At 39.3% G+C, this 15,786-nt stretch overlaps 1 protein-coding gene across 3 annotated transcripts in view; it reads right to left on the bottom strand.

Moving 5' to 3' along the window:
- LOC136857317 (gem-associated protein 5) overlaps positions 1-15,786 on the bottom strand; it is a 310,853-nt gene that overhangs the window by 41,684 nt on the left and 253,383 nt on the right. For all 3 annotated transcript variants that reach the window (XM_068225137.1, XM_067135896.2, XM_067135897.2), the window contains exons 19-20: positions 9,636-9,893; positions 3,207-3,417 (exon numbers count right to left, since the gene is read on the bottom strand). In XM_068225137.1, coding sequence (XP_068081238.1) covers positions 3,207-3,417; positions 9,636-9,893 — 469 coding nt within the window. The remainder of the gene's footprint in view (positions 1-3,206; positions 3,418-9,635; positions 9,894-15,786) is intronic.

A 15,786-nucleotide genomic window follows, 5' to 3' on the forward strand; every position in this document is an offset into this window, starting at 1 on the left:
AGGAGAAATGACGGAATATTGTGAGATATTTGGGTAGGAAATAACATTCTGAAGTGGACGATTCTATGATTCCCAGTGATTTATTTTTGAAAAAATGCGAGATTGATGACTGAACTTTCTATGTAAGCCTTCAGCAGAGGGACACTTTGTCTCTTTTGTTTCGATTGATGATGTTGTATTTATTTGTAACAAGAGCTTGAAGTTAAGTGTTTATTTTCAAGTTAACAGAATATTTTCCTTCCTATATTCGTTTGTGTTGCCGATAATTTGTTCTTAATGTAATTGATACATCTGAAATTATTTTAAAATCATTAAACGGGAGATCCTTCCATAAAATAAAACATTTTACGGAGTTATCATTTAAAGTAGCGTAGGAACATTAGGATAATTATTTAATTTAGTATAAGATTAAAAGTTGGTCAATGTGTCTCGTCGAATATGCCAATATCTTCGATCTCTTAATACTCTATTGTGGAATATTCACGTAATTTAGGCAGAAATGATGATTACATTCTACGTTAAAAGCCACGATGATAACAGTCCACTTATTTAACCTGTGTCCCAACTCGTCGGACTTGCACGTCCCTTGAGTGGAGCCTTCATGGATCTCCGACTGCATTGCTTCGCCGCGGCTTAACCCAACCTTGAGATACCGAATTAAAATTTACAGCATGGTCACAGGGACTGCTGTCAGGGCACAATATGATATATGATATGATATATGATATGATATATGAATACAGAATTGGAATCACTGATAAGGTTTTTTTTTGCAGATGATGTTATACTGTACGCAGTAATAACTTATGAAATCAACAACAGAGAATGGTATAATGGTAAATGGGATGAAAATTCAGGTTATAACTTTCACCCGGAGGAAAAGTGCTGATGGGGTGAATGTTCCTCATGGGGATCACAGGAAGTACCTAGATGTTAATAAAAGGAAAAACTAATAAATAATAAACTAATAAAAACTAATTTACGGGGTGAAGCATTTGCCTGGTGTGAAAATGGGGAAACCATGGAAAACCATCAGCAGGGCTGCCGACAGTGGGATTCAAACCCACTATCTCCCAGATGCAAGCTCACAGCCGTGCGCCTCTAACCGCAAACTAATAAAAACTAATTTACAATTTTGCCATTGTTACCATTTGTTGCAAATTTACAATTTGCTTTACGTCACACAGGCGCAGATAGGTCTTATGATGACAATGGGATAGGAAAGGGCTAGGAGTGGGAAGGAAGTGGCCATTGCCTTAATTAAGGTACAGCTCCAGCATTTGCCTGGTGTGAAAATTGGAAACTGCAGAAAACCATCTTTAGGGCTGCCAATGAGAGGGTTCGAACCCACTATCTCCTAAATGCAAGCTCACAGCTACATGCCCCTAAAGCTATTCTTAAACTGAAAGGTCCACAAATCCAACAAGCTGACAAACCAAAATACTGTACCTTGGTTGTTGGGTATCAGATAATTTAAACTCAGATCTGAAAATTAAGACCAATATAGAAATCCCAAGATTAGCATTCAAGAAAATGAAAGCTTTACTGTGTGATAACGCCTTACATTTAAAACTGAGACAGCATATGGTTAAATGTTATGTCTGGTCAATTTTGCTTTATGGAGCTGAAGCTTGGACATTGAAAACAACCACCATTAAAGGCTGGTTTCATGGAAGAATGCTAAAAGTCTCCTGGTTAGAACATGTCTTTAATGAACAGATGTTGCAAGAGCACACTCTAAAATAGAGCTCCTGACCATCATCAAATGAAGAAAAGTTGCGTGCCTAGGGCATGTGATATGAAGTATTGCACCTCATTTTAAAAGGCAAAACTGAAGGACAGTGAGGAGTTAGCAGAAAAGAATGTCATATCTCACGAAAATTCATGACTGGACAGGAATAAGAATCATGGAACAACCTTATATTGTTTCTGAAGATAGGACACTGTTCATATGAGATCAGCTATCAAATCACACAGAAAGACAGGGACATCGTAAGAAACATAAAATAGGACAAACACAATGATACGTCGTGTGGGAAGAGGAAGAAATAGAAAACACAAAAAGAAAAGGACAATATCCACATCTTCAAACACTGCTGTCTTCAAACAGATAGAGTCTCACCTCATCAATTCCAATTCTTGTCGTATAGTTTTTTGTTTGTTTTTTTCAATCAAATTTTTCAGTGAATCTGATAATATTCTGATAATCAGAACAGTTTTGTTTTTCCTTTTCCTTGAAGTATAACATTGGGAGGTTTGATTAACAATCTTCATGTAATGTTCAATATTTTTGTGATATGCCTCTTGTGGAACCCTTCACAAGATGATTTTATTGAAATTATACAATCCATGTCTCGTGGATATTGACATATCAGAAGTATTGTATACCTGTATTCCATGAGGCTGAAGGAACTGACAAGTGAAGCAATAATTAAATTGGTAGTCTGATGCCAACCTTGTTCTGCTACAGCATGAAAACACAAGAACATTAATAACTCTAATGTTATTAACTTTGGACCCCATATTGTATAACTAAAACATGTTTTTAGACAATCTTTCGATGTACAGCACTGAAAATACAATTTTCCATTATCAACTTTGACCTTGATTTTTTTAACTAGGGAGCATCTAGCAAACGCTGAAACACAAGTCTCTTTATTTTCAATATAGGACATCCCTGCAAAACTTTATCAAAAATCGGTAAGGCACATGTCAGACCCTCGCTTTGTCAGCCCTCAACGAGCTCGTTTCTGCATCCCATCTTCATCAAGAGGCGAAACTTCAACACTCGCTTGACATCTTCCGTCTTGATGTGGAAAGTGGTCCTATTATGTTTCTTTCAGTAACTTCATTTGCATGTTTGTTCCTTTCTATTACTTAAAAACCTATATGAGCAAGTGCAAACCTTAAATTTGAAAAAAACTAAACCTCGCATTCGAGAGAGAGAGAGAGAGAATGGATTCGAACCCCACTGTAGGCACATCTGAAGATGGTTTACTGTGGTTTCCCATTTTCACACCAGGTAAATGCTGAGACTGTGGCTTAATTAAGGCCACGGTCAATAGCAGAAAAAAAATTAAAACACTCACCAAAAAGAAGAGAGAGAGGGGGAAGAGAGGAGAGAGAGAGGGGGAAGAGAGGAGAGAGAGAGAGAGAGAGAATTAAATCTTGGATTAACATACTTATAACAAAAGATTTTAATGTACCCTCAGATCCTCATGTTCTTCAACCACTTGGTTGGCCAAATCCCAGTTCTTATTCATTAAACTAGTATAAATACACTGCAAACCCAGTTTTGAGGCCATCTCCAGTTTACCAGCCTGTTTTGCTATGGCCATGGCTAGTCTAAGAGATCCTTCATCATTCCTCCGACCTAACAGTTCCGCTGCTGCTTCCAATTCACCATAGGAAACAAGACTGCAACAAAGAAAAAAATTAAATGACAATAGTAACATAAAAATTAGAGCCTCCTATTGCATCCAGAGTTAGATCGATCACCATGGGGCAGCGCACCGATGGAAATGAGGAAAGAAGAATGAGAAAAAAAATCTGTTCTACGGTGAGCTGCACCAAGCCCTGGCCAAGGAGAAGGAAAATAACATCCCTGCCATTATGGGAGACCTGAACACTAAAGTGGGTGATGATGACCAAGGCCTAGAGCATATTATGGGAAGGCACAGCATTGGGAGGAAACATAAAGGTGAACGACTCATCGAACTATGTAGTAGCTATGGACTAGTAATAGATGGCACCATCGTAACTCTCAAGAACTACCACACAATAATATGGGTTTGTCCAGACCACCATACCGAGAATCAGATTGACCAGATGTATGCAGCGACCACCACCTAGTGGTAGCCACTATCCAACTAAAGATAACTGCAACCCAGCCCCCTCACCAACAAAAGACAGATAAGGTGGTCCCACAGGAATTTTCAGTTGAGCTGATAAATACTGTATATCTGAGCAAACAACTGCCTGGAGTAGACAAGGAAAAGGATGTGAACCAGCAATGGAAGAATGTGGAAAATAAGCATTCACTGACACTTGTGAAAAGATACTAAGCAAGAGAGAGAATAGCATGGAAGAGTGGGTCAATCAGGAAACATGGCAAGCATATCTCAAAATAATTACCTGTCATGTCCAGAATCAAGGACTGACATCTGAACTCATCCCAGTCACGCCTGGTGTAAAACAAGGATGTTTCTTCCCTCTGATTCTCTTCCTAATGGTGCTAGATTTTGTGATGAAAAAGGCACTGAACAAAAACAGAGGAATGCAGTGGGGACCAACAGTCACCGACGGCTTATGTCTGCTAACTAACAGCTTCAAAGACATGGAAACTAAGTGGAATGACCTGAAAGTCAGCACAGCAGATTCTGGACTCAAGATTAATGCTAACAAGACCAAAGAGATGCAATGTGGAGGAAGAATGATGTCAGATACTTCCTAGACAAGCAGCAGGTTGAACAAGATGAACAGTTCTGCTACTTGAGCATTGTTACCCCTGGTGGGGTAAGGAATAGAATTGATGAGGCCAAAGGAGCATTTGCGATGCTGCAACCAATATTAGAATCTATGGTGCTCCATATAATAACAAAGTCGTGCATCTTCAACATCAAGTCTATCCAACTGTATGGTTGTGAAACCTGAGGACTAATCAAACTGCAAACCACGAACATCCAGACTTCTGTCAACAGATGTTTGAGGAACATCCTGAGGATATGGTGACTGGAGATTGTTTCCAATGCAGATCTATGGAGCAGAAGGAAGAAAACTGCTATCAACATTGAGGTGTGGCACAGAAAATGGAAGTGGAGTGGATAAAGCTAAGGTGTAACACAAACATTATCACCAAACAAGTGCCAGAATGGAATCCTCAAGATACTAAGATGCACAGGCAGGTCAAAGACCACATAGATGAGAAGCACTATGAAAGGAAGAAAGGAACTGAAAAGGGACAGAAAACCTGGCTGGAGATCAAGGCTATGGCACAGAATCCAATGGTGAATGTTTGTTGATGACCTATGCTCCAGATAGGAGTTACATGATTTGATGATGATTATGAAGGCTTCTTTATACATGGCCAACAAATTTGAAAGGCTAACAATTTCCTGAACAAAAGTACAAACATTCCAATCTTACAAGAACTAAATATATATTAGTGGTTAACACTGTCAATTCATGCCAAAATTCACAAAAAGGGTAGTGGCCTAGAAACACTTATAGCTAAAAGCCAGATTACTGACATACATCTATATTTTTTTTAATTTACTAAAAACAGCTATGGCCATTCTACTGGACCTATTTTCTTCATTTCTTTCTTTATTCTCTCCACAATTACCTGCCGGTGAATCATCAGCCACTAACAGGTAACCAAATTCAGTCAACTTTAAGTAATCTTAAAATCAAATCAATAACTTAAATGACCACTCCAATAATTGCAGGCGAAGGCCTGACCCTAATCCACAATACATTCTGTACTTAGTAGGTTGCACATAGTTAAGGAGCAATATTTTTAAATAAAGATATCGGTGAAACTAAACGATTAAAAATGGTGGGACCATAAGCAAATATGAAATTTCAACCAAACACGGTACACATATGACTAAATAGTATCTGGAGAAAAATACAATGAGAGGGAGTGACATGTAAAAATCATTGAAAACGACCAATGTTATTGTTGAATTCTTACTTTTTGGGGTCACTGAGATGAATAGTAACATTATGGATACCATTTAAGTCCAAGTTCAGCATCCATCGGAATGGGAGCTGATAAGGGGTGAAAAGGAAAATGTCCAAAATGACTGAGATTACAGATGTATGTGTGCAGCATAGCTCTCAACCAAAGTTGGTAAACATATGACTTACTGTCTAAACAAAAAATACTGTGGGGTGTAAGACAACCCTAGCACCCCTATGGTTGAGGGTTGGGAGGGAGTTGCATGTAAAAACAATCAAAAACAACGAACATTAGTGTTGAATCCAAAGTTTTCAGGGTCAATGAGATGAAGTGTCACAATCTGGATGGTGTTTAAGTCCAAGTTCAGCCTACATCAACATAGGAGTTAGAAGTAGTAAAAAGGAAAATGTCCAAAATGACAGAGATTAGTGTTGAATCCACATTTTTTTGGGTTTGCTAGGCTGACTGCTGACAGTCCCAGTGACAGTTGGAATTAATATCTTTATGCATACTTAATTTTCACAACTGCATTATACTCTAGATAAACCGTCAAAATATCAGGTCGTGTTCAGTACATACAGTACATGTTGAAAAGATGTCCCACTGGTGTCCAGTTGGCCATTTTTATTCTGGGCTTAACATCTTTAAAGTGGGACATCTCTTCGACATGTACTATATGTTATGAACACAACCTAATATGTTGAAAAGTCTATTTCAAGTACAGTGTGATCGTGAAAATTAATTGGCTCACAAAAGGCAACTTTTGCACACTATACACTTGTGATGGCAGTAGTGGCAGACCTGTAGTCTGGTTACTTTCCAACACAACAAATACAGTTAAACTTGGATAGCAATCATTATTCATTCTATAAATGTGCTTGTAATCCAAAGCACTCATACATCAAAGCAATTTTTCCAGAAGATATAATCAAATGCAAATGATTCATTCCACAAACCAAAAATATGTATTGATATAAAATAATCCATGAGAAGCAACTTTCCTACATCTTCTAGAACATGTGGTGCTGCAACCAGACCCTTCAGTTCTTGTTTCTTCTTTAATATTGTGCAATTAGTTGATGCAGACTTTGTGTGAAATATTACAATATCAGACACGCACATCTCGTTTATACTTCTCAATGCTTTTCATCTGAACTTAGACTGTAATCATCATCTTCTTACTGCCTTCCTCTTCAACTTTTTTCTTCATGGAGTCCATTGCTGCAGTGAAGGTGGGCTATAAATAACAGTCACTACACTTAGACACACAATTTTCTGCACACACGTGATTAAAATGCGAGCAAGAGTAGCACTCGGCATACACATCAGTACTACTCAAAACCTCACTCGTTTATCACGTTACAATTCATTCATTTAAAACATTTACTTGTCTTGCAAAACACCCGCAGACCAAGTTGTTTGCAATCAAAGGTTTTATTGTACGCCTAGGCCACTGTAGCTCAACTTGTAAGAATCTGATGTGAAATCGGAAGGTTGTGGGTTTGAATCCTATTGGTGTCCAGTATGGCAATTTTGTTCTGAACTTAACATCTCTTCAACATGTACTTCATGCACTGAACACTGCCTAATACACTAAAAGTTTATTTCAAGATTAATAATTTTTATTGCTCTCTTCCCTCTCCACCTACTACCATCACATTTGTCGGGCTTCTCTCCACACAATTTCTATTTCTCCAATCGTCCAGCTTCTCATTCACTGCATCAGGCCTTTCTTGTACTCCTCCCAGATCATTTCCTCAAATCACAATTTCATCAACAAATACACCTGACTTATCTATACATTTGTTGCCAATAATATTATCTACATGGACTAACTAGAATTTAAAAACTATGTATCTGCAGATGCTCTGTTTGTCTGAGAGACAGACTCATTTTCTTTATTCTTTCTTTTCTATCAATCTCTCTGTCAGGTTATGTGATCAACCAGATGACAGATGGATGTGTTTTCCCGACAATGTTTAATACTACTATGTGTAACTTTGACACACTATTCTTTTCTCATTTTCTGTTTTGCCGGTTCCATAGTTTGTAAATTGTTTTATATTTGTAGGCTGTGTGATGAATAAAAGAATTGGTTGTATGGCAATACTGTGGAATTGAATTCTTGTGTATCATAATTTATTTCATTTCCCAACACTGTGTACTTTGTTACAGTTCTATGTAGGGGAGAACCATGTCTCTAATCTTGCAGTTCTTGAGAAAGCATGCATGAAGAGTGTAGAAGCCTTTATCATTGGCCATTGGCTCCAGTGGACTGGACATGTGTGCCATCTGAGCGACACCAGGCTTCCTCACCAATTAGGGAGAATTTCTTCAGGCACCAGACCCCGTGGTGCCCCTTTGAAGCGTTATAAAGACCAGCTTAAACAAACTATAAAGGTCACAAACATCAACCTTCAAACCTGGGAGACACTTGCTAAAGATCCCTAGCTTTGACACCAAACCACCCCTACCACTGTCCAGCTGCTTGAGCAAAAGTGTCGTAGGCATGAAGAAGTTAAACGACAGTTACACATACTCCATGAGAGGCAGTCTTGTCCTGTCCTATCCATCGAGTGCAATCTCCGTATGTGGACGCATGTTTCACACTAGAATTGGCTTGTTCAGCACAAACAGTGTTGAATGCTAGTGGATTGCAAGCAGGAGAATTTGTATACACAGAAACGAATAGTAACTGACGATGATGTATGTATTATGTACTGCCTTATGTAACTGGAGCGAAGCTCTGTAAAAGACAATGTTGAAATAATAATAATAAATAAATGGTATTGTTTCCACAGTCAAGCACTTCATGTCATGGAGATGCACATACTTCGCTGGTCATTTGGCCTGATACGGCTAGATGTCACCAACACAGAAACCTGGAAAATCATGGGAGCTGACTGTAGACAAGATGCGCCAGACCCAACTTCGGTGGTATGGCCATGTAATGCGTACAAACGGCACTTCAAATCACGCCATCTGAAGATCAGCCACGTGGTCAGCCCAAAAAATTGCTGGCTTGATCACCTTCGAGAAGACATGCACTAAGTTCGTCTTGGTCCAAACAATGCACTCCATAGAACCAAATGGAAATTGGCTTGCAAACTAGCAGACCCTGCTCTACTGCGGGACAAACACTACGGAGAAGAAGAGGAAGAGGTTGATGATGATGATGATGATGATGATGACGATGACGATTATTACTATTATTATTGTTTCCATTTTTGTTCCTTTGCGAGTTCATTGCACTGCCCATCATGATATATCATCCATCATAATTATGAACAGTAAAGGTGACCGTACATTTAATAGTTTTGAAACAATTCAGTGATCTGCAGACCATAAATTACAGCACTGATACAGAGTACAAAATTAATTTGTTTAAATATACAGTTACTCAAAAATAGAGTGAGCAAAAGTACATTTTTCTCATAAACAATTGAATCAATGATATAAAGTTTGTTGTGGGTATCCATGGGGTTGGTACCTACACATGAGATGTATATTTAGCTAAATGGTTAGCGTGCTGGCCTTTGGTTCACAGAGTCTCAGGTTTGATTCCAGCCAGGTCAGGTATTTTAACCTTAACTGGTTAATTCCTCTGGTTTGTGGACTGGGAATGTGTGCCATCTTCAACATTAGAACTCATCATAGATAGGGTCCCGTCCTCACAGACAGACAGGTCGCCTATACGCTTCAATTCAAATAACCTGTACCACGTCTCTCTGAATGACGTGTCATCGTTGATGTTGTTGTTATTTTATACTAAAAAGTGTACTGTATGTTTTTCTCATTTCATTTTTTTTTAGCAACTACACATAAAAGACTCAATTATTTAACTATGTGATCAGATTTGTCAATTACAACTGTATACTCTGTTTGCTGTTTAATGACAATATACCATTCTGGAATTCAATAACAATATGAAAGTTAACTAGCCTACACTCACCATTCTGCTGCCAGCTCAAATTGCCCATCAGAGGATAACTGGTTCACCCACTCCTTAATGATCTTATCTATGGAAGGATCCTCAGGACTAAGACGACATTTTGCTATGGAGATGGCCTCACGGAAGAGCTTGTGACTGGTAAGTAATTCTATAGCTTCGTCCACCTTGTGACAGGCTAGCAAGTAAGAGGCAGCCTTGTGGTAGTTACAGTCACGACTCAGCTGCTCTGCATATGCTAGACAAGTTTCCTGCCAGAGCCTGTAAACATCATGATATTCATACAGCTAATAATTCAACTTTCAGAACGTAGACAAGTAATTTCATTATGATCAAAAGTGGCAAATTAATGCATATTCTCAACTTTTAACCCCTCAATTAAGTTTTTTTAATAAAGTTAAGAGGGTAAAGTTTTGCTAACATAATTAATGCAATTGCAACAAATGCAGATGAGTGGAAATGTAGTAAGCAGTTTGGCCTACACCAACAACTTGGATTTAACAGCAGACTATGCTCAAAGCCTGCAATCAAATAGGTTAGAACATGAATATGAAAAGGAGGTGAAAATAAGTATTTCCAAGACTACAGTGATGTCAGTAGGAAAGAGAACTGAATGTCAGGAACTGGAATGCATCGTTTAATAAACCTTTCAAAGATCATCAATTAGACAACTTTATGGAGAATGGATGGCATCTGGTTCCTTCAATGCAACAAAAAGAGTTACCATTAACACTAGCAATACCAATATAATCTCTGTTACACACATTATGAATAAGAGGAGCTTAAGAACCCATAAAGAAAAAACCTTTTAATTTAGCTTCATTTACACAAGTTACCTGATATATGTATACATTAGGCAGTTGAAAAGGTACTACATACATAACAATGGATTTCATTATCATTTATTTCACTTTCTTCAAAATCATTTTCAAAACTTCTGGAATCACTGTAAGAGGAGAGCTATCACATATATTTCATGCTTGAAAATGTTTACCTTTCGACAGCAGCAGAAATAAAAATACCATTAACTTCAGAAGAAGACATGAATACAGAGTATAAAGTCAGAAAAGTATAAAATATATTTTTTATATGATTCTGAAATGGTTCCTTAGTATTACCATAAGAGAAGCCTCTGCGGCCCATGAACAGTAAATGATAATAATGTCATTGGCTTTACGTCCTATTAACTACTTTTACAGGTTTTGGAGATGCCAAGGTGCCAGGATTTAGTCCCACAGGAGTTCTTTTACATGCCAGTAAATCTACTGATATGAGGCTGGCTTATTTGAGCACTTCAAATACCACCGGACTGAGCCAGGATCGAACCTGTCAAGTTGGGGTCAGAAGGCCACCACTTCAACCGTCTGAGCCATTCAATGAATATACATTATTTAGTAAAGGATTTGTTTAATAAATTATTACATTTTGTTGCTCCTATATTTGTAAATGATGAAAACAATGTGTTTCAAATTCTTAAATTGAGGGATATGGTTATAGCACACGCAAAAATACATGTGTGTGCTTCCAAGAGCCCTACATGGTATTGCTAGAGTTACGAGACCCACCACAAAACGTGTGTGATCTTGGATTCCTCAGGCATAGGCTCAGAATACCAAAAACATTATTACAAAAGAGTTTTTTAAAACTAGGATATCAATGTTATTTGCTTTACGTCCCACAAACTACTTTTTTTTACGATTCTTTGAGACGCTGAGGTGCCGGAATTTAGTCCCACAAGAGTTCTTTTACATGCCAGTAAATCTACCGATGTGAGGCTGACGTATTTGAGCACCTTCAAATACCACCAGACTGAGCCAGGATCGAACCTGCCAAATTGGGGTCAGGTCAGCGCCTCAACCATCTGAGCCACTCAGCCCGGCTAGGATATCTAATGTGATGTACGGATGGTTCAGAGGATGACATGACTGTTGCAAACGATGATGGCTCCACTGACGAAGGTAGTCTGTCTACTGGTATGTCTTGCAATGAAAACTGTGAAGAGTAAAATACAGGTATGCCAATTTTTATTTAGGCAATTAAGGAGCTGCTTTTGATACGCTCATGTGGAATATTCAACTCTGCAATGTTTGTGTTGCTAGAGCTAACTCCAAGGTCAAAACTAACTACTACTACTACCACCGCCACCACCACCACCACCACCACCGCTTTTGAACTTGAACATAACATGGCATTTGAAGAAAATACTGAAACTGCTCAAATTTTATTACTTTAGTTTTTTGGTATTGAATATTATTAACGTGATATATAATTTGTTTGACAATATTAATCAAGAGTTTCCTTCACTGTGTTTTTTTCTCTTTTTTTTTCTTTCTAAAGCAAAATTCTGTGCACTAACACCACAAACCTACATCCCTGCCCCCTCAATTTTTGGCCTCTACACCTAAAGAAAAAAGGGGGAAATTATGCACGTAAATACAGTACACAAAATCGCTGTCCAAGAACTAGATCTAATAGCCATTCAGCTACACATAGATTTTGGAAATGGGTATTCAGGTAAGTCTACAACAGAGAAATCGAACCAAATAAAATTTTGTAAAAGGTATACAACCATCTCGAATCTTTAACTTGAAAACAGACATCATTAAACAAGGAGAGAGTACCAGTCAGAATTTTTTCAAACAAAGAAATAATTTAGCAGTCCTTGCTTAAAGAGTTAACTCGGAGGCACTGTGTTCTTCGAGAAGATTCTAACAACAAACAGATACCGTTTCCCAGCAAAAAGGAACGGGTGCCCATAAGGTTTGATGTTGGCCCCGAGGAGTTTGAAAGCCCCATTCATACCTATGGTAAATAAAAGCCATGGATATTATAAGACAAGGAGAAAATCACTGTGGAAAGTTTAATACGACAAAATATGTTTTGAATTCAAGATGAGAATACACTCTTCAGAGTACAGACTTATAGTTTGCAGACAATGTTAAATACTGTATTACAATACGGTTGCATAGAGGATGAAGTACAGCAGAAGCCAGATACCTGGAACAATCAATTTAAGGAGTTGGCCTAAAAATTAGCCTTATGAAGATGGTAGCCATAAATATTAGCAGGCAAAGAAGAAGTATGAATATTGTTCTGGATGGAAAAAAGGTAGCAGAAGTTGATCAGTTCCAATACCTTGGCAACATTGTAACTTGAGATGGCTGTTGCTCAGATGAAATCACCAATAGGATTCAGAAAGGAGCTCATTTGTACCATCAAGTCAGGAAACCCTCTGGGACAGCCAAATTCCTTTATATCTAAGAAAACTTTGTATCAGGCCTACTTTGTACCAATAACAATATATGGTCTGGAAACTTGCACCATCAACAGAAGGGATAACAGCAGACTCCAGGCTGTGGAAATGAAATTCCCATGGTCAATGCTGCAGAAAACGAGACGAGGTAAGACCCAGAATGAAAAGTTCCGCGAAGATATCCAAGTGAAACCACTCAACGAAATTCTAGCAAAATCAAGATCGAGATAGTCTGGTCACTTGAAGAGGATGGATCTGAAGAGGATAGTATAAAAATGGTTTGACAAAGATCTGGAGGGAAAGTGACCTAGGGGCAGACCAAGGACACGATGGATCTCCCAAATAAAAGATGATCTGCATGGAAGAGGAGTGGAATTGTGTAAAGTTGAAGAGAAGAAGAAGAAGAAGAAGAAGAAGAAGAAGAAGAAGAAGAAGAAGAAGAAGAAGAAGAAGAAGAAGAAGAAGAAGAAGAAGAAGAAGAAGAAGAATGCTTGCATAGACATAAGTGGAGAGCCCTCTTGCACTGCATCTGGGAAACTGAGAAGGTTAGATGATGATGATGAATATAGTAAGAAGAGAGGTGAACTACTTAATTTGAGTCTTCTTCACCACTGACAGCCCATGGTGGGGCAGCAGCTTCCTAAATACAGTCTGTTGTTAACATGGCTTTAACACTCTACGTACCACATAAGAGCCCCAGCATGCGCACAGCAACTTACCACTCGGGCACCGATTTTGCATTGATATTACTATCTTGTCCAACCCCTCAGTGAAATCTGTGTCAAAGCAAGGCTGAAATGATTTGATCATCTCAAAAGAATGGACCCAGAAAGAACAGCTAGTGTGGTCTGCGAAGGAACTCTAAGGAAAAAGAACAAGAGGTAGGCCAAGGAAGAGATGGATCGATCAGATTAGAAATTATCTATCTGGATGAGGTCTGGATTTGCAGCAGTTTATGGAAGATATAGAGGGAGATTGCTCACTCACTGCACCCAGGAAACTAGAGCTGGTTCAAGATGATGATGATTATGATTATTATTATTATTATGATTTCCATCTTATATGCATATATGTTATACTCAACTTCGCAAGGATGTCCTAAGTCACTATCTGTCCACTACTACCGTCCAAACCCACAATGCCATTGCTCCAGTGTTTCATGGACTATTCAGACGTTCATCAGTCACATGAAATTATCATTCAGTGTAATTGTCTGCAATGGGATTCAGCTACATAATTACCCACAAGTTCAAATCAAACCTGTAATAGTAGCTTAGCACTTGGCATTACCTAAGTTACTTATGTTTTTCACCAGCAGCAAAGAGAACACCACTTTCCTATTTCTACAATCTGCCCGATATATTTTAAAATTTATCTCAAGTATAAAATGTTGGCTCGTTGTGCTCATAAAAATAACAGGCAGTAAAATATCTCATTGTGGGCTATATGTAGGTGTAGCTGCAACTTTGCACATTAACCCCTCCAGTGGTGGGTTCTTACAGAGTTGTTATGCCAGAAAGGTGAGGTTTCCTTCAGAGAAAATTATATATTCGTTTGAAGCAAAGAATTATTCAGTGTGGAAGTGGTAGTCCTCTGGACGCAGCTGACACCAAATCATTTGCAGAGCGGCCGCCAATGCTGATCTGTTCGTGGGTGCAGGATCCATGGCACGGAGCCTGTGTTCCAGGACATCCCAGATATGCTCGATAGGGTTCATATCGGGGCTCCTGGGTGGCCATGGCAGTCGTTGGACCTCCGCTGCATGTTCGTGGAACCATTCCCGGGTGACGTGGGAGCGATGTGGCGGCGCGTTATCATCTTGAAACACCGAAGAACCGTCTGGGCGCTGGAAGGCCAAAAATGGGTGGAGATGGTCTCCGAGCAGTTCAACATACCGCATACCATTCAAAGTCTCTTCCAGAACAACTAGGGGGCCCATTCCATACCAGGAAAATGTACCCCAGACCATAACAGAGACACCAGCGCCCTGGACCACACCTTCGAGGCAGGCGGGATCCATCGCTTCATGTGGTCTGCGCCATATACGGTGCCTCCCATCGGCATGGTGCAGTTGAAATCGCGATTCGTCCGACCATATCACATTACGCCATTGTTCCAGTGTCCATCCCTGGTGACTGGCGACAATGACGTTGGGTTAACAGTGGCACCCGTGTGCAGCGCCGGCTCCCATACCCCATAGAACCCATGTTCCTACGGATTGTCCACTGGGAGACATGTCTAGCACGGCCTGTGTTGAATTGAGCTGTGATTTGTTGCACGGTTGCCCGTTTGTCACTACTGACAATCCGTCTCATATGTCGCCGGTCACGGTCATCGAGGGTGGCTGGACGGCCGCTCGTTCGTCTGTTGTGGATGGTGATACCCGCATTCAACCATTCACGATACACCCTGGACATAGTTGATCGTGTGAAGCCGAATTCCCGCACCACTTCCAAAATCGCACTTCCCATCCATCGGGCACCGACCACCATACCCCGTTCGAACAGTGTCAGCTCACAACAACGTTCAATGTTACACCTGTCACATGCACAGCCACTGCTCTTAAGGTCTCCTATACAACTACCGCTGGCACAGGGGGCGTGTGGTACGCAGACAACACACCTGCGCATCAGTGCTTTGCTATCCCATGACATTTGCTCAGTCATGTAATATTCAATGGTTATTAAAAGCTTACATTACAATTTATTTACACCTTTTTTACCTTTCTTTTGGTGCTTTCTTGATATTTTGTGAGTACTGTCTTGTAACCATTACATATTCATCACTGCTTTTGAATTATTCCTATGAACAAAACTAACACACTAAACTGCCAAATTTCACAGGAATTGTTTTCTTTCATTCCAAAATTGTACCCCTGAAAGCAGAGATTTATTTTAAGTT

Source organism: Anabrus simplex, chromosome 1, assembly GCF_040414725.1.
Source record: "Anabrus simplex isolate iqAnaSimp1 chromosome 1, ASM4041472v1, whole genome shotgun sequence".
Lineage (NCBI taxonomy): Eukaryota > Metazoa > Arthropoda > Insecta > Orthoptera > Tettigoniidae > Anabrus > Anabrus simplex.